Source organism: Numida meleagris, chromosome 5 (genome assembly GCF_002078875.1).
Source record: "Numida meleagris isolate 19003 breed g44 Domestic line chromosome 5, NumMel1.0, whole genome shotgun sequence".
In the NCBI taxonomy this organism is placed as follows: domain Eukaryota; kingdom Metazoa; phylum Chordata; class Aves; order Galliformes; family Numididae; genus Numida; species Numida meleagris.
The window spans coordinates 57,850,721-57,878,589 of record NC_034413.1 but is presented as its reverse complement, the minus strand read 5'-3'; the positions used below and the strand labels follow the sequence as shown (position 1 = coordinate 57,878,589).

The 27,869-nt window shown below is 39.8% G+C and overlaps 1 protein-coding gene across 2 annotated transcripts; it reads right to left on the bottom strand.

The window, feature by feature from the left end:
• MAP3K2 (mitogen-activated protein kinase kinase kinase 2) lies at window positions 75-27,869 on the bottom strand. 2 transcript variants are annotated; one of them, XM_021399094.1, is made up of 16 exons: window positions 27,794-27,869; window positions 24,530-24,648; window positions 22,323-22,363; window positions 19,832-19,931; window positions 19,075-19,188; window positions 18,383-18,482; window positions 17,506-17,636; window positions 14,519-14,598; window positions 13,906-13,973; window positions 12,586-12,681; window positions 11,138-11,344; window positions 10,388-10,536; window positions 10,038-10,169; window positions 8,793-8,922; window positions 7,577-7,754; window positions 75-7,008 (listed from the first exon to the last, which is right to left on the bottom strand). In XM_021399094.1, exons 1-16 carry the CDS (start codon window positions 27,795-27,797, stop codon window positions 6,783-6,785), a joined length of 1,875 nt encoding a protein of 624 aa, XP_021254769.1. In that variant the 5' UTR covers window positions 27,798-27,869; the 3' UTR covers window positions 75-6,782. The 2 variants fall into 2 exon arrangements, with proteins under 2 accessions (XP_021254769.1, XP_021254770.1); XM_021399095.1 differs by having other exon boundaries at window positions 12,586-12,678.

The window sequence follows — 27,869 nt, the reverse complement described above, 5'->3', positions numbered from 1 at the left end:
GCCAGGGAGGGGGCGGCGCGGGGGAGCTGGGGTGACGTCGAAAGACGTACAAAAGACAAAACTGCCGACAGCGCTGTCCCTACAGAGTGTTTTAATATATTTCTAAGTACAATTCGTGTCTGATTTTGGAAATACAAATACATTTTGAATGGTTAAAAACAAAAAATTAAAAAAATATTTTGAACATCAGCCAGCTGAAAATATATTTATCTAGTAAATTATCTCTCAAAGCTTTTATATATTTAATTATTCTAACTAAACATAGTACCCTTAAAAAACAAGTTCATAAAAATGTAGAAATGAAACTGTGGAATAAGATCACGGGGATATATACACACACATTCAATGCATACACAATTACAGGGTTCGGGGGTTCTGTTTCTTTAAAGTTCAGCAGTTGTGGGACAAGGAAACCCGGCAGCAGCGCTCCGCTCCGAGGTGCCCACCCCTGGGAACCGCACGGCCATCCTTTAATTGCCCGGCTTTATACACAAGATTCCATGGAAAGCTGCACCAGCAATGCCGTTACTGACAGCGACGTCTCCGAAGTCAAAAAACCCACGCACCCGACAGTAGTACATTGCACACACACGTGGTTCGCATACACCCATCGACAATTGGTCAGAGTAGTAAATCAGTGTACAAATTAAATAGTTCCAAAAATGTGCAAAAAAGTCAACGCTGATAGAAAAAAACACCTTTGTGTACATACATTACAAACTGTGCCCAGCATTCAACTGAGAGTAAAAACATTTACAGTGAGAAACTGATAGATTAAATAGAGAATTTAATGGCTACATAAAAATGTACAAGAGAAATTTACAAATTTTTATTCATAGCTTCATGAAAACAAAGTCTACGTTCTGACTGATCTACGTCTCCTCCATGTATTTACAGTGATTCTCCATCGTATGACTGGGAGAGCTGAGATGACAGACGCGAGGTTTTAATGAACCGTCAGAATCGAGGGCTGACACCAACCTGTAGGCTGGTACCCACGAGAAACCAGCACTGGGAGCTGACAACCTAACGCCTGCTCAGCAACAAAAACGCAACCCTCGCTTTTAAACCCACGTGAGATAACCTCTGGGGAAAAGGATGGGCTGTGACTGGGGTAGGAGACACGGAAACCTCTGAAGTGCTTCCTGGGAATATCCACTTTGGAGTGAGTGAAGTGTCCTTGTATCTCCCGCCAGCAGACCCCGACCTCCAGTCCTCATCAGTGGACTCAGCGTAAGGACTGAACCATTAGATACAATTGTCATGTATTTTAATCCAGTTCCTTTCCCTTTAAAGAAAGTTCACAAAAACCTAAGATCTAGCCTAAGCGAGACTGCTAGCACTGCTCCTTTGGAACGTGAGAAATGTGACTTTCTCCATCCCGTCTGCCCCTGGAGTACACGTGCCCACTGCTGGACCAAACCCACGCGTTGCCACCTCCGGGGCAGCAGGGCCCTGTGCAGCACTGACCCAGAGCCGCAGCCCCACGCAGCCTGGCTCCCTCCCTGCCGCTGCAGGATGCGGCACAGGGCTGGGCACACAAGCTGCAAGTTAGCTCACACCCTCCTCGGGAGCTTTCAGCGGTCACCAGCCAGCAGTATTTAAGTTCTGCCAATTAGGAAGGCCAAGTGGAGAAAACAAAAAGAGAAAGGAGTTCCTTTGTTTCTGATCAGCTGTATTGATTTTGAAGCCAAGTTGGTGGCAGTTCTGCCCCCACACCCACATGGCTCTGGGTGACATCTGCCTCTCATGTAAAGCTGCTTCGCAGCAGCTCGGAGATGCTGTGGCACGCAGAGCAATGCAGGTCACAGCCCCTTCCTTATGGTGCCCCAGACGTGTCCCAAAGCTCAGGCTTGGCTACAGAAGCCACCAGGTTAAGTCACCACGCTTATGCATTTCTTTCAGAATGACAACCATATGATTAATTTAAAAAGAGTTAAAAAAAAAAAAAAAAAAAAAACCCAAACCCTTGATTTTAATGGTGCGTGAATTTTACACACCAAAGCAGCATCTATAAACACTCAAATCTTTTAAATATGGGAGGTGTCTGTCACTGTGTACTAGTACCTGGCGGATATATATGTGTACCTATAAGGAGCAGTACTAACCCATGAGCTGTCACTTGTGACTCTATGTCTATGGGAATAGAAAAGCTTTGGTAATTCTGTGTGGTTGCACACTGCAGACTTGTCACTGACACAAGACAGCAAGTTACCAGGAAGAAGAAATGGTACTGGTAATACTTTGCTTTTCCAGAAACACCATACAGACTTACATTCAAGCACACAAATTATGCATTTCTATATGCAGGACAGATTTTAAAGATTAAAACAAAATAATTAATGATAACTAACTGTAGATCTGACCAATTTGCTCAAGTTTCTGAAGCTGCAGTCACACGTTGCTCTACGCTGTCTGAAACATCGGCCTGCTACACTGCGCTGTACCTATGGGTGCTGCAAGGCGGCTTTCAGTCAGGACAACGGCAGGATTGGCATTATCCAAAAAGAAACGGGAAGTGATTTAATGGGGACAACATCAGCCTTGCTGAGAAATCTGCTGATTTGCTTAGACAGACAATGCTCCTTTGCACCGAAAGTAGACAGTCATTAATACAGTACCATGTTTACAAGTGTACCAACTATAATTTCACATCCACTATGAACTCCACAGGAAACCCAGAGTCTGGTACCCAGAGCTGGAAGGCTAAATCTCAGCTGTAGTAGCAGTGCTGTAGCTGGAGAAAAGTCATTTTCTGGTCTGCATAGCAGTCTACAGTCTCCAGCATGCCAATCTGAAACCTGTGCTAGAGTCAGAAGCACTCCAAAAATCACTTTTTAAAGTTCTCAATTTAAAAGTCTGATGCAGCTGATAACTCAAGTACTCTTCCCAACACAGTTAAGGGAAATCTGTTTGGGGCACTTTAGGGTACACTCTAATACCGATTTGGTGACATGGAATTGTATGATAGCCATAGCATGTCAGTGTGGTATTAAAATATGAACAAAATTAAGGCATACAGATAAATCATAGAATCATTTGGGTTGGAAGAGACCTTTAAGGATCATCAAAGTCCAACTTCAATAGGCAGTAGCTAAGATAAGTAGTATTTTTCCGTTTTGTTATGCTGAAAGGGCTGTTAAGCTACTATGAGAACTGCAAATCAAGTTAATGAAGTAAGATTAAGTTGTCAAGAAAATAAGTCAATGTAAATTTACCTATTCACTTCACAAGGTATGGATCTAGTAAGTCCTTGCATGGACATTTCCATCACCCAAATTAAAAATAAAACAATTTGCTCTAATACGACCGAAGCTTTCAGTCCCGCTCTAACAGCACAGTTAGTTTCACAGGAATGAGAGTTACACCATTAAAGCCACATTAGAGAAGTAGCTGAACTTTTGTTCCTTAGTATGTGAAACAGTTGACAATAGAACTCTTCAGCAGATAAGTAAGTCCTCTGTAAATATGCATACTCACTGTGAACCTGGATTCTTACTTTTGGGGAGTGTAGCTTCATCACAGCATTTACAGAAAAGCAAAACGTAACCCTGCAGCAGTATTATTTTCATTGGCATTTTCTGGTGATTGGATTTGACAAGTAAGAACAATTGAAGATCTATCTTTGCTAGTAAGACACCAGAAGCGGTGAGAAGGGACTTTTGTCTCTGCAGAGCTCTGCCAACAGAGCTGTACGCGTGCCATTCCATGCGCCCTCTGAAATTTCAGAACTAAGGTTTGTTCGTTACCATGCCAGGAGTCAATGAAGTGTTTTACAGACACTATATACAGATGTATTACATTATTTAATGCAAATTGGCTTACTACATTACTCCAACACAACAGCGTTGAAGTGCAACATGCAAGGGAATAAGTATGAGCTAACCGTTTGGTCAAAGTCTGGTTTAGCTTCTAGCTCAAAACATGGATGGTAATAATCATCTCAATTTACTGCATGTTACTTAGGTTGGTAGACAAATTCTCCATAGGGTAAATAAACAGTTCAGGCCTAATCCTGGCTAAGTTATAAACATTTTGCTATCATCGCTGGAACTGCCAGAAGTCATCTTCATTTAAGAAGTGCTGTCTCTACATCAGCAGTTTTCCAACATTTCAGAGAAATTAAGGGAAATGCGTTCTGCAATTTTTTTTCAGGTTCCAAAATGCTTACCATTGTCATGACTGAATGCCATTTTTAGAAAAGGCACAATAGCAGCAGCTTTGATTATTCAGTATTAAAATCACAACGAGAAAGTGATATTGCAATATACATGAGCCAGCACTGTCTCACAAAAAGGACTCACTATTAGAAAACAGGATTTTGAAAATGTTCAAGCTTCAGAGAGTGCAGTTTCCTTTCAGAATAGTATCTTTACATGTTAAGAATGCTACAGAAAACCTGGTTATGTTTTCCCTTTAATGTCCTTTTTCTGTAATACAAAGTTTCCTTGCCTCTGCAGATACTGCTGTCCACAGCTGATTACTCTCTATACGTTTTCAACTCAGTTTTGGTACCTTCTTGATCTGCTTGAAATCAATCATTTCAATTATATGATCTTTAAATTAGCTACATAAACTAGGCTCTACGTTAAACCTCCCTCCCTTGCTTTCACTAAATTTTGCTTATAAAGCAAAGGTCCTTTACAGCAGAGTATGCACAAATTCTTCCTACAATCTGCTTTCATAGCTTTCATCTAGCGGCAGAGAAACCCCAAGTCAGTCAGCAGAAGGCAGACTTTCCTCTCAGCTTTCTAAATTTTCCCTGGTCAGGATTGTCCTTCCCGCACTCGGAAAACCTTGCACAGTTGTGTCCCCTGACTGAGAAAGGTTTAAGCTGGGGAAAGTGCTCACAAATGGAAGAGGGCCCCACTCTCAGCCTCAGGAGAGATGGCCAAGAACTCATTCTTCCTCCACTACAGGTAAAGCAACTAGGATAGATCCACACTCCTGTTCATGCCCGGGTACCAATTTGCAAGTTAGCAGAACAACTGCAGAACCCCCATGAATTTACTAGAGTGAGAATGGGTGAATTTACTCCTCTGCCTCCATGTACTTTGTAATTCCTCTAGTCCCCCAAAAATGTCAGACAGAGCAGAGCCTGGCGACAACAATGCAGCGTCTTGTCAGAGTGGACAAGGTTCACAGTATCAGCCTGTTCTGTTCTTATAAAACAAAAGCAAACAATGAATCATCCCAACAGTATACATTAACTCAGTTCTGTAGTCCAATCGTTTATTTCCAAATTCCCTTTTCAGTTATTTATGTTGTGTTCTACAAAAATATGAGAGTTTGACTTTTCTGTTATGAAATTCAGTTACTAACTACCTCTGGGCAGTACTGGGACTTCTCGACTGAAAAGCTCCAGTTCAGAGTTTCACCTTTGTTCCTTTATTATTCTCTTTGAGAAGAAGAAAAAGTTGATTAATGTCCATTTGATGACCGTCAGAAATCTGAAGAACACTAATAGCCGGGTTATCAGGCTGGGGTAAGCATGCTCACACTATTTAATTGCTGGGGCTCTGTGCTTTGGGCCTCTCCTTCACCCAGCTCTGTGCTGCGCCTCCTCCATCATCGTTACCTTATGAAAAATAAAGCAGAGTCTTTCTTTTCTCAGTGACTTACTCCTAGCGCTAAAAGAAGTTTGATTTTATTTGAGGAATTTTTAACACATCCTAGATGTCTGAACTGAGTTACTAAAGCAATGCTTACAGTGCACAAGGGGAAGGATTTTATATTCTTTAGGCACTTGATGTTGACATACATTCCATCCTAGCGCCCCTCACCAGCTTTGAAGACATTATTTCCTACAGATCGTTCTGAATCGTGTAACTCACACACTGCAGAAGGATCAGTCACTCCATTTCCCCCAAACATTCACGGGATTGTGGAGGAGAATTCTCCCTCAACATCGCTAACTTTTCTTATCTAAGATGATAGTCTCCCTGCAAGTGTATGTAACAGAGGATTTTCTTTGGCAGATACACCAGGAGACGTTCTCCTAAATATTTACATCCAGCAGCTGACTCTTTTCTACTATGGAAATATTTCCCTTGCTGTATAGTAGTTCCTAGGAGTCCGGGTCCATCATCTGTCTACCTGTAATTCTTTTCCTGTTAAGAATACACGATAGTTCTACACCAATATCTCTATCTCATAGGTGTTGAGCTCTTTTTTTGTTGCTGTTATTTTCTTTTGGTCACACAGAAGTACCAGTCAAGACACGCTTTTGTACAAAGAATTCCAAGTTCTTCCAGCTTTATAATTAACTCTCAGAGCCACGTGATCCAGCTTAAATTACACAATGCAGAAACTCATTAAATTGCTAAAATATAAGAACTTAGAACTCTCTGCTGCAAGTACCTGTAACGTAACGAACAATCACAGAGAGAACCTTCTTGTCCTCTGGCTGCATGTCTGTTTTTCCCTGCACCCTGAGTCAGTCAGCGGTGTCAGAAAAAGTCACACAGTTCCTGACTGTCCAATCATATGTATTATTTTTCCCTCTTTAAATAAGGAACAAATATGTACTAAAGTGCTTTATCTACATGAACCACATCAGTACATTATAGAAACAAGAAGTTCTAGTCCTGGTGGGAGCAGGGAAGGGAAGATTCTCATTTTAGATACAAAATTTAGATTGTTTACAATCTAAGTGAAACAAAGATTCAAGAGAACGCATTCTCTCTCTTGTCTTTTTCCTCCTTTTTGTAAAAAATAAAAAATAAAAGTGCAGTCAAATAGAAAATAAATGCAGCAGATGCAAGCTGAGTTGAGGCAGGCTGTTAGTGATAGTGTGCAAACGTGTGTCTTAGCAGTTCATCTGCAAATGGTCGCAGCTTGGCCTCGATAAAAATCCTTTTGAGGAAATCCCGAGCATGGTCTGAGACATGAGGTGGTAACTGGGGATTGGTTGGCTGAGTGGCAATCTTAAAGATGGCAGCCATTGCTTCAAATTCTGCCCACGGGGGCTTCTCAGTGAGCATTTCTACCACTGTACAACCTACGCTCCTGTAACAGAGGTAAAAGCGAGACAGCAGGTTACAACAGAGTTGTGCTCTTCTAGGAACACAAGAAATATCAAGTAGCTTCTGACGTACCACAAGGAAGCAGCGTCCACTTATTGCTACAATGCAACTTTGATGGAAAACAGCTACCCACTATCACAAGGTTAAACAAATCACTACCTGCACATCTCCAGCACGTTACCTCCCTGGGCCAAGAGCTAGTACCTCAGCGAAGAGCTATTTATCTAGACACTACTGACTGCATCACGGCACTGCCGCCGTTCAGATGGACATCTCAGTGCTCAGCAGGCTGACACGGGCCTTCATGCAAGGTCGCTTCAAAGGATTCTCTTGCGATCACTAAACCAGGGGGCTCAGGAACTGCCAAAGCAACAATTCCAAGATTTCAGCGTTACGCTCTCCAAATGTGCAACCGTGATTGCCAGAGCTCACATACGTTATCTTCTTCAGCTCAAACCCCAGAATAAAACACTCCAACTTCAGATGACAAACACCCACATTCTGCTGAGTTCTGAAATCATGAGTTTTGTTAGAGAAGTTTTGTAACATACCAGATATCTGCTTTTCTGCCGTACCCTTCTCCACTAATCACTTCTGGACTCATCCAGTACGGAGTTCCCGTGACAGACTTCATTCCTGTACCAGATAGACAGATGGTCTGGAGTCGTTTGCTGGCACCAAAGTCACCCAGCTTCACGTTGCCTGCTGAATCTCGCAGAATATTTGCTCCTGGAAGGAAGAGAACGCAGCTTTGGTGTGGAAAACAGTATTAAAAAAGCTTGGATTCAGTAACACAGTGCAGGATGGGTCTGGTGCTTCCAGAGAATTTCTTTGCTCATTCCTATTGCGCTATTTGGAGATTTGGTAAAAACAACTGTTAATTTGTCCTTCGCATCCTAGGCCTTTCCCAGAACGTTTCAGTTACTTTGTAAAACCCTGCTGACAAAAAAAAAATAAAGACGTGCCATGTGAGGGTAAAAACATGAAATAGGAAATTCCCTTCTCAAGCTACTAAAAATGCTTCCATACGGTACTAAAGCAAAATCTCAAACTATGTCACAGACTTTGCTCAAAATACTTATCTGCATAAGCGTACCAAAAATGTCATTGATATTTCACCATTTGGGGGGGAAAAAAACCACATTCCTGATATAAAGCAAAAGGCAAACCATAAGAGTTTTAGAGGATACAAAGGTTGTTGAACACACCTGTTTCGTACATCACCACCATCTTCCCACATATTTGTAATTGCTTTTGCAGCTCTTACAAGTCCCCTGTATCTACTGGCAAAAAGTAGGTACATCAATTTCCTGGCAGGAGAGTGCAAGAAGTTTGAGTCACTGGGGTCAGGCGAGTCACCTCTGCCTGTCATTTCTTGTAACAGTGAAAAGCTGGCGAGTTTCTACGTAGTTGATCGAAACAAAACTCTGCAACTACTAAGAGTTTCAAGTCACGATGCTTTCCTCTGTACATTCCAACCGTTTGTAATGATCTTTTGGTATATTCAAAGCTACTTAAATTCAGAAGGAAATTTTATCATGAATGCTTTGCAGAGAGACTAGGGGAACTTTTTCAGAAGTCTGCTAGAACACACTCAGTTTATAACAGTGACAAGAATAAATGATGGAAAGCAATCACAATTCTAAGTCAGTATTTTGGTCTCTAAACTTAATTAAATTTTAGCAATTCACACTTGGCTGACAAGAATAGAAAAGAATTTGTAGTAAACAGCACTGAACTGTGCACAAGGACTATCTACGTTCTTACCTTTAATATCTCGATGGACAATCATATTTGTGTGCAAATAGAGAACTCCTTCTAAAATCTGCCGTGTGTATTTGCGAGTCACGTTCTCTGTGAGAGCTCCATATGACTTTAATTGGTCTTTGATGGAACCCTACGGCAAAGAAGTATAAGACACTGTGTAATGTTTCTAGGATCACAAGTGGTCTAACACTAATGGTGAACTTCAATGAAGACTACGTGCCCCAAATACAGACATTTTAAGCTGCTGAACAGCAACAGCGTGTTGTACAGAAAGAGAGAACAGCGCTGCTTGTGCATAAGCACCACTCTTTGTTCTTTTGATGGTTAAATGCTGATACTCAAGTTGGCTAGCAGGTCGTGTTTATGTTGGTTAGTTTATACTTGAGGGGATAAAAAGGCTGTCAAAGAAAAACATCAGAAGCTGCTGGGTGATGCTTTATAGCTACATACAAATTAAAAAGTAAGCTTAAAAGAACATCAAGTCAAAAATACAGTTCTGTAACCATCTTTGTATAACGTGGCTCTGTTCATCAAAGATTATTTCCATGATGCTGTCTTTCAAATCTCAGAAGAATTCAAGGACCCTCCCAAAACAAAGCCCAAAGCTCACCTAAAAACACGCTTTTCTGTGGAGTACTGTGCTGTAACTATTCAGAAACACAGATCATATGTTCTTGTAAGAGCACATTAAACACAGCTAAATAGCTCTGCTGACCCCACTTGGTGAGAAAATGAAAATCTACAGTTTTCAGAGCTGGATATACTTCTTATCAGAACAGTACCTGGAGCACAGTTCAGCATATATCCAAGTGCCACACACAAAAAGAGAAAAATTTTGGTATGCACTTATTCCCACACCTATCTTAGCTACGTCTCTTGTTTTACAATAATCGAGCAGTTGAAATGCTGAATAGCCAACAGCACAAAGTAAAGCATTACAAAAAGAAATATTAAAATTCAAGGAGACTCAATACGTTTATGAATGACGCGGCCTTTTCAAAGACTGCTAGGCACTTCTTATACCAAAATCAAACGCAAAGAAATTTTGTACAAACCACAAGAATTCTGAAGACGCAAACAATGGAGAAGATATGGAGAGACTGCTATAAATACCTGCTGGTACCCAGCTACTGTTTTATTTTAAATTGGACATTTCTTTAGTACCTGTGTGCCCTTCTGCAAAAGCTGTCTACTTATCGCATCACATAGAAACGATGGGTGAAGTGCATTGACTCTCTTGCTTACCCCTGGCATGTATTCCATGAATATAGAGAGGGTTCTTTCTGGTGGGTCCCTCAAGAAGCCGTAATACTGAACAATCCTCTCATGCAGCAGATTTTTCAGCAACTGGATCTCACATTCAAGAGCATTTACTTCCTGAATGAAAAAGAAAACCAAAATCAAACGCATTCATTGAACGAGGATTTGTCCAAAAGTTTTAAAATGTGGTAAAGCACTAAAATCAGGTAACCAAATTCATTCTTTTTAGTTATTAACAAAACAGGATTCCCAATGAAGACATGAAAACACATATTAAAACAAAGAAAAGGAGGAGTTTAGCTTATAACACAGCACCTCCGCACTGTATCTCATACCTTGCTAGTTTCTGGACTATCAGGATCAAACTGCACTTGTTTAACAGCCAGTTCTCTCCCAGTATCAGCATCGTAACAGAGATATACTCTGCCAAACGCACCTTGACCCAGCAGTTTACCAAGTCTCCAATTAGTTGGGGCTCGAGGTGCTGAAAAAGTAAACAAGATTTCTGTTTGAATTTTCCAACAGAAGATTGCACGTTCCCTACACAAGTGACAAATATCAATAAAACTTTCTGTAAGATGGAAAATTTATTACAAAACAATCAATTTCTGGTAAAGATAGACGTGCTTAAGCAGTTAGAAACAGCTAAGCTGAAAAACAGACAAAGCATGTTAAGCAAAGATAGTAACATATTTTAAAAGTGCAGGCCTAATCAAAAACTACTAACTACTAAATTCATCACAAAGTATATTTGCTCCACCACAGATACAAAACAATACCAGCAAAGGCCAACAAGTTGTTCCAACCTACATAAACCTTCTTACATCCTCCAAAGTTTAACACATCAAAAATATTTTTACAGTGATTTGTTATCATAATGTATATTCCATGCAAAAATCTAAATGGAGGTTGGCACAGCAAGTGATGAAAAAAACACAGAGCATAAAATCTTGACTTTTTCCTGCTAGAGAGGGAACAGCATATTATTTAATCCCATTTATTTTGATGACATGCTTAGTGTTGACATGGCAAACTTGAAAGGTAAGAGAGTTTTACAGTGGAGGTCACAAAGTTCCTCAACTTACAGCGACTGGGTGGGCTGATGTCCATGACTGTCAAGGTAGGATTGTCAATGTCACTTCCCCTCCTCCTCATTCTGTTATCTTCATATTCCAGTGTGAAGACACTGCTTCCACTACTGGTGCTCAGCGAGTGATCAGTGGGACTGAAACTAACAGGTGATCGGAAGCTGTTCCCCTGCGTCCTCCTGGCTCTCGGAAAAGTTTTACGACCTTCAGAGTTACACAGAGAATGGCAACGTTACACACAAAACAACACCACTGTGTAATTTACGTATGCAAATACTTTACGAATTCCACATAACCGGGTTCAAATCTTCCACACCATACCACATGACGTGATGACTAGGAAATTTACCAAAAGTTTCAAACAAGAAGAAAATAAAAATTAATCACAGGTATACGTAAGGATTGGCCCGAATGGTTTATATCACAGTGTCCAAAACTGCAGGTGGCATAAAGAGGGCAATTGCTACAGCTGTGCTGAAGCTAAATGACACGCTTCAGAAACCCGGGGGCTGCCAGGGTAGGGAGGCAATGCCCCGCCTCCAGCTGTGTTGCTCTAGCAAGGTGCGAAGAACACATTTCTGATAAAAAAGAGAGAGAGATGTTTACATCTCAGTGACTCCCAGGCTGGCACATTCACTCTTTAAAGAAAATAAGAATCAAAAGTAGAGAAAGATTTACCCTTGGAATCAACAGGAAAACCACAAAACAAACATCATAAACACTGCATGATTCAGCGATGGAGACAGCATTGGAATAAAAAAGGACGCTGATATTCAAAAAGGTAAATTACAACCAGATGTGTAGCATAACATCAGTATATTTACATAGCAAATATTTTTAGGTCAGCGTGGCTTGATGAAGTTTTATCCTGGGGAGCTCGCACAAACTGCTGAAGGAATATCTGATTCGTCAACTATTACACCAGAGATGCACTTCCCAAAGGACTGAAGAAGGCAAGTGAAACACACTGAAAAAGTGGACTCATATTTATGCACTAGTCAGGCCAATTTCAACTCTGTGATAAATATGTGAACAAATTATTAAGTGGTTTTATAAACCACTGAGAAGATAAAACAGCCAAAATTGATTCGTCACGTGCAGCTAATGCAATGCACCCATCTCACGAGGATATTTTCTCAGGAAGTTTCGGCTACCACAAGACTGAAGAAGAGAACAGAAAAATAAAGACCTTGCACAAATGCTAGAGAAAATCTTTGAGGGATGTGTTAAGGTTTGATAGAAGAAAGTTACGGAGAAACAAAACAGATGTTTGTGAGATTTCATTTTACATACGGGCAGCGATTATTTTTTCAGCTCTGTTAAAGTGGAGGAACTAGTCGCTCGTTTCACGTGCAGCATTAAGATTTCACTCGATAGATTTCTTCTTTAGTTTTTAAGAAGAGAAAAGCAAGTTCATTCTGCAGAACTACAGAATTCGCGCTTACCGTCATTGTAATCTTGCTGATGGTACGAAATGTGGTATCTTCGGGGATAAGTTCCCCCCTTTCCAAACTTCTCAAATATTGGGATATCATACTCTACTAGAAAATAAAGATACATTTCAAAGTTAAAAATACAACTAAGTCATGCACAGTAATCACTCTGGTATTACAAATTTAAAAGTGGGGAAGAACATAGGATGCATTTCAAAGTTGAAGCCTCAGGGCAAAGAATACTACAGAAAAAATCCACCAAACCAACAAATCCAGCTAAAAGTTCCAAAGGATTTCAAAAATGTAAAAAAATTGTTTGTAACCTCTTGCATAAAGCATCACCAGAGGACTGCAGCATGCCTAGTTACTCCCTGTTTTTAAATAGCTGCTAGAGGCATTTTGGAAAATAACAGCTCAACAGGAAAAGTGACAGAAACTCAGCTTAGTTTAAAATTTAAAAATGAAGAAATACAAAATGCTGGTAAATGAGTCAACACATCCTGAATTACTAAAACACAGTCAATAAGTCCCCGTTTATAATTTATTAAGTATTCATATTTAAGGGGAAACACCTTCATGGATAAATAATTGGTTAGAAAGCGAACACATAAGATGGGAGCAGTGTGAGTAGCTGCACAGGAATCTGGGCTACAACAGACACAGTTGAACTGCACATGAATTCTGCAGACAGAACAACAAAGAGCGAGGAGACAAAATTCCTTGGAGAAATACTTTAAATTGGAGCACATCCATAGAAGATACCTGAAAAAACTGTCAAGGTTACCCATTGCACTTGGCGTCCTGAATCGCGCACAACAATTTGGATTCAAGCCAGAGTATGGCGTGAAAGCAACGTTAGTGGCCATGACTCATTAATTGATAGGCACAGCACACGGTTCTCCTTCATGCTTGCACTTTGGAATGCTTTCAGTTACAGCAGCTATGAGCACTTAAAAATGATTCTCTTTTTACAAAGGATGAAATGAAGGCTGAAGCATTAAGTAAATTAATGAAGGATTACGCACCAATTTAAAGACAGACATTGCAGTCCAGTTTAACCAACCCGTGTGCCATTATGCACTGCATTATTTGTTTTTTTTTTTCCAGAGGCAGAGGTATGTTCTACTAAACACAACAGCACTGGTGTTACACACATTTAATTAAAAGGAAACATTTAGAAGATACATTTCATCGCATCTTTCACTGTGTCTGTTTGGATTGCATTTTGTTGCTATGTCTTCTGCTATCATAACATGAACTTCTCTTTCAAGTTCTGTTACTCGCAAGAGGAAGGACTTGGGAAAGCAATTATGGCCAGCCAGTTCTGCCTACCTGAGAACTCCTGATGATTATCTGGATAGCTCTGTGCTCTTGGCATCCGAGATTTGGGATAGTTGTCTCTAGAAATGTGAAAGCAAAGTATTTTAAAATTGCAACTATAGTAACTAAACAATCCCACTGCATTACAATTCTTTATGGCCAATGAAAGCTTTTCACTATACAACTTGCTGCTTACAGATGTGGAACTTGATCTCAAATAACATCAAATCTGTTAGGTATCAATCATCATTCAGGATCAGTAACAATGGAAAACCTTGCTCTTTGGCCTCAATGTGGTAAGAAAGCAACAGACTGTGTAATCAGCGCCAGTAAAGCCACAAAGGAGCACTGTTAAATTTAGCACCTTGCTGGCTAAGCACACAAAGTTTATAGGCAAAATCTCCTACGCAGCCTACAAAAATCCCTAACCAAATTTAATCAAAGAAGTGCAGAAATGTTTAATGCCTCCAAATATTTCCTCTTCTCTCCACAAAAGCCATAGGATTAAGTTAGTAATTTTAACGAGTTCAAGAATGATGTAGAATTGTTTGGTTATGATATGTTACACTGATCAACATGTTAAGTAACCTAATAAAGCTGACTAATGAACGCAAGCGGTTCTTACCCATCTAAAGGGCTGTCAAGTGAGGGACAGCTTCCTGAGCCAGAATTTTCAGGGCTGCTCAAAGACAGTGGATCCAGCATCTAATAAGAAACATGCAGACAAAGATCAACAAGTTGGAGTTTTTTTTTTGTTTTTTTTTTTTTATAAGGCTTGAAGGTTCACGCTTTGAAACTCTGAATGAAAAAAAAAAAAAAAACACCACCAAAAACAACCAAACGAGAATTACTGGAGAAAGGGATGGCTGCCATAGTTAAACCTGCATTCAGTATTTTTCCCTGAAAGGATTCCATCATTCTCCTCTGGAGCAGAATTCAGTTAAGGTATTCCATACCCAGCAACGCTCCTCGCACACTGGGCTGTACCACTACATTCTTCCTGCAGACACCACTGTCTCTTACTGCTAGAGCACAACTGGCACGGAATTGGCAGAACAGAACAGCCACAAGGCCTCCAAAGAGACAAAAAGCTGAAGCAGCTCAAAGAAAAAAAGGTGGATTTTGGTGCCATCAAAGAACAAAGCCTCAAACACGACACAGCTTGTGATGAATGCGATTTATACAGTCTCTTTAAGCTTGGCCAACCAAAATTCACAAAAAATAGTAGAAATGAAACACCATTAAAAGCTTTTAATCATCTACCTCTAGCTGGGACCACAAGCAAGGTACGCAGAACTTTAAACAGAACTGAACAGTAACGAAAAGGAAATAAGAGAGAACACAAAATTTATAAACACTTCTCACTCAAATAAAAGTCATCTTTTCTATAAAATAAACTTTCATCTGAAGCAGGAGCTGACAAAAACAGCGTATCTTTCTGTCCTGAAACAGTTCTGAGTTCTCAGTAACCAGCACTCACAAGTTACGTGAAACCTTCCACGCATCCATGTGAAGTAATCACAAAACTGAGCATCTCGGCCAGATCCATTACGTAATGAAAATAAACAGCAACACTTCCTCTAATCCAAAGAAAAATGAAAAGGGTGCTCCCACACCAGCTATTTCCCCCGGCTGATATTCATTTCTTTATCTCACACTACCACCCTCAAACCCTGATTGGAACTACTGGCCCACATTACTTCCTTCTTTCTTGCAGTACAGCAATCTGAAATTTTCACGTATGTATTTTCCCAAGAGATGTGGAAGCAGTATCCAAATCTTAATACAGTGCAAACGTCCATTGCACCGGCCTACCTCTCACAAATAATGAAAAGCTCATCTGCTGTTTTAAGTGAGCTTCTTCCTCAAATATAGTTTGTTTCGGTATTCTATACAACATCTGCTGTTTCCTATGAATTAGATGACAGTCTGTTGCTGTAAATTAAGTGGTTGTCCCTCCAATTTTTATGGTCTGTGCTGCAACTTAAAGGTCTTGGGTCCATAACTTCATTAAGCACCCATCGAGGACTTACTGCAGAAAGAGTGCTCAGAAAGTGAGTTTGTACTTCATGCATTCAGAAACTTAAAATGAACTCTCTACTGGGAAGGATTAAATTCACCACAGGTTCAGTGATTATATTCTCTTTTATTGGGCTGAGCAATGAGTCCTTAAAGGGAAATAAAGCCCTACCTGCTGCCAGATTAATTACCCCTATAACTTAATGCGGTAGGGTCCAACTGGCAGACCGTGGTCAGCTTCCGCCCGGCTCACCATCATCTCCCCATGGGAGGGCTCTGCTGCCAGAGTGCAAGCAGCTGTGCTGGGGCAGAGCAATAGGAGAGCAGAACAGGGCCCTACCAAATTCCCCTGCCCGTGGAGCAGGCAGCATAGCCAGCACTTCCAAGGGAGATGTGGGGGGATTGAAGAAGGGAGCAGAGAGAGGATGAGGCTCCCACATCCAAACCCAGCCCTGGCGGCTGTCCAGTATGAATTAACCCAACCTCCTATGAAAGTAAAATTCTTTTATTTATGAGCTGACAGCTCATATAGCAATGCTTACATGACAGCGTACATGTTCCCTCAGTGCTCAGGAGTGAAAGGAGACCCTGCTCCTCAGAGCTCATCCATTTGGCCACTCAGTGACCAAAAATGACTTTGTCCAGGCCAAAAGCAATCACTTCACTGAATGAATCCAGACTGGGGCTGGAGGTGACCGTGTGGTTATAACAATGAATAGCATCCTGGACTGGAATAAGAACATGCAGCCTCTACTCCCAGTTCAGCCATGAAAATTGTGCAACAAGTTGCACAATCTCCCTGCCTCTATTTTTATTTTATCATCTGTCTCTCATTTACTCAGCTCATATAAACCACTGCCTCTTGCCATTTGTGAATACCATGCCAACACCAACAAGAACTTGAAATGATTTCAATATGAAGCATTATTTTCTCTCCTTAAAATATCTTACTCGTCAATTCTGAGAATCATTACGTTCCTCCTTCTTTTCCTGATGTTTTTAAGAGGAATTTTGACATTCAGAGAGCAGGATTTTCATAAATGCTAAGTGTGCTAATAAGCCCACGCCAACAGTACAAGTGAGGTAAGGAGAGCAAACATTTGTGATCCTCACACAAAACGAGAACTATAAAAAGTATTTTAGAGTTCTTCTTACCAGGCCCATCACCGTCCTCCTGCCTCTACCTCAAAGCACCATCAGCTGAGTCCAAATAATTCAGATCCAAACTTTTATTTTAAACACCCTGATCACCTCTGGAAGTAGCAAAACTGTTAGTATTTATGTATTCTTCTTAATAAGGTAAATGTTTTTGTGCTTTCTAGCATGGGTGTCTCTTGCTGTAATTTTTACTTTAGTAGGTCACCCATCTGTCATGAAAATAAAGAATACAATCTTTTTGTAGCAACAAATTTAATTATTTAAGACTGACAGAAAAAAACAGGTTTCTACTGGTCTAAATAATTATGATTACTTTAATCTTCTCTCACAGATCAAGTTTCCTAGAGCTTCCAATCCCATATCCTTTTTGAATAGCAGTACATTGTAAATCAATCTCACTCCAAAAATCTTTAATTTCAAGGAATCACACAGTACCTGATCCATGCTTTCTGGAATGAATTCACCCTCGCTGTTGATACTGGTGAATGACCCATTTCGGGCCACTTGATGCAGCTCATCTGGAATGTATCCTGGGGGAGGCGAACTCCTATCCCGATTATTAGAACCTATGGAAAGAAAAGGGCTGGTAAGTGTCCCTTCATTAACACAAAATCCGGAGGCTTTATTCAAATGACTCTCGATTCATTGTCAATGATCCAGCCTGCCTGGATAATTTATTGCTTTGGAAACTTCCCAATGCCTATTCTGTAATCTGTAAACCAGGAATTATGAAACATGTGGGGCAAGGTTGCCTCAATTACATTTAACTTTTTTTTCCCCATTATACAGGAACAGAAATGTAATTTGTCCACATGGCTATACAGGTACATTTCCTCTTTGGTAGAAAACGACAATCCAAGCCTTCTTCACCACCATTTTCCCGTGTCAACAAATCCTTTCTATCTCTTGAGAATCTCACTCTTCCTTTGTAGAATATTCTATCTTCAACAACACGAATACTTCTATTCATAACAAATGCATAATAAATTCTCTGGAAAAATTGTCTCTAGTTTTGAAGTCAGATTTGGAAGCTATCATCGCACCAACTTAAAAACATGAATAGGCAAAAATGTTGTACTGATGCCAAAAAAAGCATCTTGAACAAATGTGCATACATTGAGATTAAAAATATGGGAGTCTTAACTTAAGCAAGAAAACGTACTGCCAGATAAACTCCTCACAGTCCATACTCTATAGCACAAAGATTTGTTGATGAGCAAGAGAAATATAAACAGTCTGTGCTAAGAACAAGATCTTCATGAAGAGAATCTTACAGTTGTTACAGTTACAGCCATTAAAATGTGTCGCTTACCTAATACAGAAAGGCGCCTTTTTCTTTCCGTCACACCAAACACTGTATTATCTAAATCCTCCAGTGAGGGCAGGGGTTCCACATTATTTACACTGGGTGACTGAAGAAGAGTACATATTACTGGCTGCAATGATTACTTTATACTCCTAACAATCAAAAAACTTCACAGACTTTGCACGAAGCATTCATTTTTTTCAATAAATCAAAATCAAGCCTATAAACTTACGCCCAGAATCATCTATTTTAACAGCTCATTCTTAATATTTGAACTAATTTTCAGTATATACCATTATACAGAATCCTATCAATATCATGGCCACGGTCTGTTAGACAGTAACAAAATAACTCAGTATTTAGGTCTGCTGCTACCCGTCACAAAAAAACACAGGACTTAAAGAATGGTTTCAAATGGCCACAACAGCATTAAAACTCTGTGCACTTCTCAGTTTTGTATCACATCATCATCCTAGTAAGGAGTATTTTTCAACCACTGTGAGGAAGGCACACAAAAAAGGAGGAATAGCACCTAGCAGAAGTTCACACCGACTCAGTACAACATGCTAATACGAGCTTTTTAATTGAACTGAAGAAGTAATACTTAATACTTTCAACTGGAAAAAATTCATCTCTAAGACAAACTGCACTTTGATCTGAAAACTGAGGAAGAATACATTTAGAATGGCAACTCATACCTGTGTATTTCCATGTATTACAAGCAATATCTTCAGACTCTTCATATGAACACTACGGTCAAGCAGTTCAACAGCTTTGTCCAGGTCATCCTGGGTGGTTAATGGAATTACAAGCTACAAAAAGGAAAAAATAATAAATAAATAGATGTCTTAAACAGGACAAGAGAAAGAAATTAACAAGTCAGATATATGGGAACAGATAAATTGATGAGATATCTCCTTTCATCCCAAACAACCTGACAATAAGATACACTAACAATCCCTCACGTTACCATCAAGATGCACAGAAAACAAAAGCCTGAAGCTCAACCTTAACTCTTCTTTTAGGGCCTTCAACAGCCACAGCCTGTCAGAACAAGCCTTCACTATGTGCAAACAACCACTTCACATATGTAGAACTTCTCCTACAGTTTCAGAGAAATTTGTGCAACAGTGTCAATGTATTTTCCACCTCAATCGAAATAATGTAAGTATCTAAGAAGAATAAGTCCTATTTTCTAGGCTATGAGGCATATTTTTCTATTGCACAATATCACAGCTGTATTTGAGACACGATTCATTGAGATACGTCCCATACCAGTAAACATTTCACCCATCTCCTGCCTATTGTAACTTAGACAAGACTTAGAGATTTGAGAACACGCCCATTAAAAATGTGGGGTTTTGTCACAGGAGTGGTTGTCATTGCTATCAAGAGCAAATTTCAGCCTTAAAATCATCAGTGCGCAATTAACGGAGAATTTAGAAAAAGCACTACCTCGTTATTGCAGTAATGTAAGTCCATAGTCTGTCCAAACGCAACTTTAGCTTTAGCTACAAGATCTTCAAGTTTGACAGGCCTGGGTAACTGGAGTATCCTGAAACACAATTGAATTTATGGAGAATTTTTATCCATCACTTACGAAAATCTGCTGTTTCATTACTTAAGAATACTCTTACAATAAAATTTATTGCTAAAAAGACCAAAAGAAGATCTGCTTTATTCCCTATTCTCTATATACTGTATCACTAAAAAAAAAAAAAAAAAGAAAAACAGTGAAAAAATTGGTGTAAAATGAGACTCAATTATAAGTGCTTAACTTGCTTGCATATGGCTTCTTCCTTAATGCTTTGCCTCCCTTTCAAAGGTAAGTTCTTAGAAACTTCTACAGTTCCCTGCTTCAGAAAACCAAGTGAACCCACAGACTGTGACAGGCTGACAAGCCTCCGTGTCAGCCCTCGTTTTTTGAAGATTGAGAAGAATTTCTCATCTGAGGAAGACAACTAAACATTGCCATTTGTACAATAACAAATTACACATTCAAATGATGAGTTCATCACTAACTGTGCCAAGGTACTCCCATAAGAATGATTCAGTTGTAGGTCAAATTTTCCAATTTTCACTTAATTGGATGTCCCTCCAAAGCCAAAAGCCCCGCACGCATTTATCTGACCTTTTACAATAGAGAACTATTGTATAATTTGGAACAGAATGCTATTAAACAAGAGATTAAGCTAGTGAGGCACATTCAGTATTAAAATAGAAAGTGTTTAAATTTTGTTTGGCAGAAAACACAGCAAACGTAACTGTCTCTTCTATCAGTGTTTTAACAGGTACACTAGTTAGGTAGCTATTTCTTATTGAAACGAGCCTACAAGTCAGGCCATTTGCAATTAGAACTTATTATTATTTCAACAACACAATCTAATGAAATAAAAACCACATCAATAGCTGCTGTAGTTAACCATTTGTGTAGCAGCTCTGGAACTCCGCCCATCACAGCGCGTGCTCCTCGTGTACAGAGCCACATTCACCACTCAAAGGAACTCTGGAATCACTTCCCTTTCCTACTTCTCCTTTTAAGAACTAGTGAGAAAGCCATTGCATAAAATAATGAAATGATGCAAGAAAAATAAGTTATCTTTAGATCTACATATTCGGGCAACAAAAGCATGGCAACTCACGCAATGAGCCCAGTCTGCCCAATACCCTTGGACGTGCAGACTCAAGCTGCTTTGAGGAGCCCCAGACACCACCAGACTTGTCACCACAAAGGCCAGGGCAAAGCATTGGGCCAGGTGCTCACTTCATGCTTACGCTCACAAGGAACTGTCTAACGCTGTCAGAGCGAGTTAAGGTGGAATACAAAAACGCATGGCTGTGCAGAGCGGCAGTGAGTAAGCAGCTCTCTGCTTTACGTATACACTTCCGCTTGTTCCATAAGAGATCCCAAGGTAGAAAAGTCTCCCGTCTTAAAAGCATTTTAAAGACTTCTTTCCTCCCAAGTACGTCTAACACTCAACCATTACCAAGTCTGCTACCCCTGATGTTCTAAAAAATGACAGAAAGATACTGAAGAATGTTCATATCCAGGGAACTGACGCTGCTCTTCCTCACTTGCCTAAAGAGGAATTGCGTGGACACACTCTTCTATTGCACACCATTAAGGACTGCCAACAAGTAGCAGAGGTTTCACTGCGGAGCAATTTTTGCTTAAGGGGATTACCATTTCTACTGACAAATAGCATGACCACGGCGTTATTTCCCTTCTCATTAAGTATTTTCCAAGGCCTTATTTGATAACTATTTTGGTGCAGGTGCAATCCTTACAGAAGGAGGCAGCTGCAGTTGCCTGCAAACCAGTTCTGCACAGAATTGGTGACTGCGAATTGGAGTGCTGCGAAAACTCCTGAGCACTCGTCAGAGCAGAGCTGAAGCGTGCACATCATTCACCTCTCATACACAAAAAGACAAGAAATCTTAACTATTTAAAAAGATGTATAATAATTATATTTTAGTTATAAATTTGAATATGTTTTCCTATTCCAGTTCTCAGACTGATTCCTCTGCAGCACAACCCACTACTGATATTAAAGGCTCCTTACTCCAGGTGTCAGAGTAACAACACATCGCCATGCGTTTACTGACTGCGTGATGCAGCAACAAATACATAGCTGCCGTTCTATTCACATTTAAGATTTCAGGCTTCAAGTAGGTACCTGGAGGGTAAAATTATAAAAGATATTATATGAGACAGCTCAGGTAAGACACTTCTGTATTTATGTACACTTAAAACCCAACACATTAAACAGATTCGTTCTCCTTAAATTGTGTTTATATCTAAACTAAATTTAAGATCAATCCAAATACATCCAGGTGCCTGAAACACTCAGAACGGTTTATCTGAAAGTTTACTACAGGAACTCAACAGAAGACTATAAATCATGAAAAAAACCAACTGAGATTGTTCCCTGTGCTCCCAGCTTACCTTTTTTCACCCCGATGTTCAAATTTGACTCTAACGTCGTTCTGTAACAAAAAGGATACAGAAGGAGCACTGTTAGTTTGCTGCTACCTCCTGGAGTGATAGCCATGACATTTCATTCAATAATCCTACAGCATAAGTAAAACCTTTAGGTATTATTTTCCAGTTCTTTCTGATCTACCAAGCACTGTAACAAGCTGCTTCTGCTAAGACACTGGGAGAGGCTTAAAATGTGTAAAACACACACACACAATTCTGAAGTACAATTAATGCTTCTGTAAGTTACCATGCTATTTTAGAATCAATACAGTTTAATATTAACAGATGCATAAATTTAAATTCAGCATGAAACTGAGAACCAAAGAATTATCTGTCATCAGCACACACCGACATGACTGCTATAAGAAACAACAGGAAATAATTAAATGTAATATTTTTAAACAATCCTGTCACTGCCATTCTTCTACACTCAGTGATGCATGGGCATAAAAGCAACATCTTGCTGCAAAGGGACAGAAGACAACTATTCTTTCAAGCACAGGTTGTGCAGTTGGTGAATATTTTTAACTACTTGGCTGTCAGTTCTTTCCAGTTTGAAGCTGAGCAATGTAGGTGCTTTCCTTGCATACAAAGCAGCTTTCCCCTCTGTTTTTAAATCACAATCACCATTTACTTTCACAAAATGAACTGCAAAGATACTCAACAACTTTTTGAGATACAAGGCGAGGCACCTTTCCAAGCAGAGCAGTGCCCTGCACCCAACAGCCGGTGGCACGGTATCACGACGTGGAGTAGTGATGAAACCAGGACAACAACAGTAGCTTCTTGCAGCTGACAAGCTTTCCAGCAACAAGATACTTGGTTCTACCCAGTGAATGATTTCCACTTGCCTTGTTGCCCCTTTTTGCGTGACAGCAACAACAAATGAATAATAATGCACAAACAACAGTTGCCAGTTTAGGACTACTCATCCATCAAGAAATACATCAGCTATCACCTTTCAGAAGATAACATCGTTTTGCAACGAAAAACAAAGACAAAAACTCCTCTTTCATCTGTGACATCACCACTGGTTGCTCGCTTATTGCCTGCTTGAGATAAAATAGTAGATGCCTTGCCACCAGGACAGGTTTTAATGGAACTGGATGTTGTGTTTAAGAAACATACCTTGTTTCATAACCATTACCATTTAAACCCACATTAAGCTAGCATTCACGCATTCAGTTTCCAAACAACCAGCAGATCTGTAAATTCCTGCAGCCACAAGGTTATAAAATTGTCATACAAAATGTTTGAATCCAGAAATGGCTCAACTGTATTTTCCTAATTTTCTAAATATGTTTTATATTCAAATAGTTACGGATCATATCTATATAGTACCTCAATATAGGAAAGTCACAGTTGAGAAGTATCTTATATGATACTACCAACACACAACTGTTACTACTGAACTTAAATAATAAGGATAAAACAAGGCTTTTTTTGGTAGTACAAGAACCAAAAACGTTCACGTACTTTCATCTTTGATAGGTTAAACAGACCTGTGCAAACTAATGGCTTGTCAGTCAAGGGTCCAATCACACAACCACACAGCTGATGGGATATCTGCCCATATTTTTCTAACAGCCCTACCTTCTCTTCTCCAAGCCTCTCCATACAGTAGGGCAAACCTATCAATAATCTCTTGTTTTTCCAGCTGTGTTGAATAAAAGCAGAAAAAACTAAAGCTGAGAAGAACTCACATCTCCAGCATATGAACAAACTAACAAAATATTCAGACCACAGATGGAGTAAAGAACTGGAAGAACGTTTCTGCTGCAGCGCTGACGTGCATGAATATGGCCGCGCTGACATCTGCACAACCTAATGTACCCGCAACATTCATTCTACACAAGTATCTTCAATAGAAGATGCTACCACAGCTTAACATTTTAAAATATTCTGAAGATAGTTTAGATCTCCATACACTGTCAAAACACCTCTGTGATAATCAGTTTACCAGGATCAGTCACTTAAGCATACGCTGCGATCTGGTCTGAAACCTCACAGCTTCATTTTGCTGCTAATTTAAGAACATGAACAAAGGAAATGGCAGCTCAGAGACCAGTAGCTCACTCTGGCACGCTCACTGTGCTGGCAAGAAGAATAATTACAGAAGTCACAGTAGGCTAGTTAGGTTTCATCGGGTTAGTAAAGATATCAAAGATTACCTGTTTTTTAGGTGAAGATGACTTTGGTTTTCCCGTTTCTTGCTGGGGCTGTACAGGACGACTGGCCTTATGTAGCACAGCCAAATCCTGCATGATTGAATTCAAAGCTTGCTGCTCATCTGCTCAGAAGAAAAAGAGAAATGTAAATGACTGTTACATTGGAAGTATGGCACTGTCTTATTTCCCAGGTAGGCAGGCGTGATTCTAAAATCTAAAATCCATCCTATACCGCAATATATAATTGCCAAATTTTCAACATTACTGCCATGCTGCAATACATAGAGTCTATCATTAGCGGTGCTTAAGGAAACAAACAGCTCGATCAGTAAATATACTTAAATGGCAGGCTTAAGAAGTAGGGCACATCACACAAGAGACTCCTAAACAGCTAAATTGTTTGAGCACCGATTGAAGACCCACAGAGACATTTTTTTCCTCTTCTGCAGGACTACAGCCATAGTTTTTGGGGGTTCAGAGAATGACAAAGACCACAATCTCAGGGTAGGAAACTAGAATTGTGCATCATGGTAACACTGTTTACAAATTGGAGGTGAACAAAAGGCACGCTTCCTTAGCCTGGCAATGGTATTTCGAAAGGCAAATATCAGAAGTAATAAAAGATGAGAAACTTCCTCAAAATAATTTTAATACCAGCAGCTGTTCCTTCCTTCACAAGTCAATCCTTCTTCACTTTTCACCCCCAGCCACACAGTGACATACCAGAGCTTCTGGTTTCTTCTAGTTCTTCCTAAGTACCTCTCAAACACAGGTAGCAGATGACTAACGCTGCACTCTGGGGAAGTGCTCCACGGTGCGCAAGTTCTTTCTCCTTTCCCCACACACGTATACTTCTCCATTTTTGTGGGCATTTTTTTTCCACCATCGGCAAAATTAACTTAGCCGTGTGATGTACAAACATTGCAATGTCATTGCTCTTGGAATTTCACACTTGAAAGGCACGAGTAAGATTATTTCTAGCTGTTCAATCTGAACGACCTCATCAGCTGCTTAATAACAGTAGTGTCAGAGTCTCTCTGCAATGGTTGCCATTTGATAAAGTATCACTCCTATGTCAGACCCACAATAGATCATCAAATGTATGTATTTAAATGGCTCCAGTGGTTCCGTGTAAGCATGCAAAGCGTCAAGGAAGAAAACGTTCCCTTTGACAATAAGTCATATCAAAGACAATTGTAGTAAAACTTCAACTTTAAAGAAATGTCAATACAAATGAATGGTCATTCGGTTCTATATTTCAAAACACCACTCTTTACTTATAATATTACTAAATTGCACACCTAATTAATTTGGGTAGAGATCCTAATTCTGGTAAAAAAAAAAGCAATAAGGATATGAACACATTCTCTTACAGGAGAAAGATGCCTTGTTCAGCAGGAAAACCCAATCTTTCACCTCCCCTCGTTTCACACTGAAGGAATGACTGACTGACTTCAATTTTGGTCTGAGGACAAGCTGATCAAGGCTGAACAAACTACAGTTCCACCTAAAAAACACTGAGTAATAGAGGCCTATCTTAATTGACCAACTGTGAACTTACTCTTAAACTGTTAATTTACACTGATTTTCAAATGTCCAGCCCCATGTACTCCTGCTGCATGTAGCGTGGGTCCAATCTAAAGCAAGACAGTCACAAGGAAAAACAGAAGCACTGAACCAAGGGACAATTTAGGTCCAAGAATGCTAGGCAGGTTCAATTTTGAGTACCAAATCCTAAAACCTGAGGACCTTCTGCTGCCAATGTGATGGCATGAGGCCACGCAGTAGGATCTATGCTACGCAAGGCTGGCATCAGAACTAGAACAGTTCTTTGCACAGGCATGCATGTAGGAGCTCAAAAGCCTGTACATCCATCACTAACAAACTTATTTGGTGCTAATATTTTCTAATAATTCTTTGCCACCATAGTATTATTATACTCACTGTATGTCTAGAACACTGGAGAGCATCGTTTGCCTACGAATGCCTGCAAATGCCACCACGCTACTTGAAAATTGATCGGTTTGCTGAAGAATTAATAGCTACATGCAACAACTTGTACAGAACTGTTCTCCAGAAGGGACCTGAGAACTCAGTACGAGAACCAGCAAACGTGCATTCCAGGTGTTCAGCAACAATGAGCTAATTTCTTCATGCTCTATTCAAATACAACCAAATATACTCATCAAATAGTAAACAATTTTGTCCAATCAGGCAACTGTGGGATTTCAGTGTTCTAATTTAATAGATCCCTAATGAATTAGAAAGCTGGTCTGAAAATTAGTAACTTTGAGCATGGGTCACATTGTCACTGTTCATAACTCTACTAGGATACGTAAATGTATAAAAGCAGGTTTTAATAGGAATACCCAATGCCAGAATTGGTGACGTTCTTGCAGCTAACACTTGATCCTTCTTCAAAATAATATGTGCTTCATAACTTGCCACATGTCAACTATTTCATGCTGCTAGAGCCAATCCCAGCCCTCAGTGAGGTAAAAAAATGTTTTTAGCTGTTGGTTGGCATAGATACAATTCTTAACGTTCACTGGGAAGCACATTTCATACAAAGGAAAGAGAAGCTTACTGAATACACAGCGTGATTCAATAGTCATCTCACAAAAAACATTGAAGAACATCACAAATCTAATTACTACTTCATTACTAAGCACAAGGTCGGCTTCGCTCACAAAACAATAAGAGACACACAAAGGCTTCTACTTTCCCTCACTTGTTTTTCCTCTTTGAGAGTGAGTGCAAGACTGACACGGTCGACTCCTTAAAAAAGCCAATATGACATGAAAAACTGCCATCCAATTCCAGGTAATCCAAATATGCTACAGATTTAGAAAAACACAGTTACAGCACGTAGAGCCCTGGCGTTGCATTACCATGATACAGGACAGTATGATACAGTGCTTTACCATATACTTTGTGTTGTCATTCCCTACTCTGCCCCAGTCATTCAGAGCGCAATAAATATTGCTCAGTCCCTAACACCATAAAACTCTATTTCCATACTTGGATTTTTAAGTTATCACACAGTGAGAGGAAAATGCTTTACTCCAATGGAAAAAAAAAAAAAAGTAAAGTATTTTGAAAAGCAGTAAAGCAGCTGAGCACTGCCTGTCACGTAGACGTTACATTAGCTAACACAGACAAACACTTCCTAAGAACGTATAAAAAAAGGCATTACGTGAACTTTCTCACTCTTCAAGAGAAACGAGAAGTAACTGAATCTTTATATAAGCTACGCACAGGACTTACCCATAATGGCAGCGAGCCCGAAAACCTGAACTTCAGGGACGCGGCTGTCTCGTTAGCATTATTTTATTTCCTACAA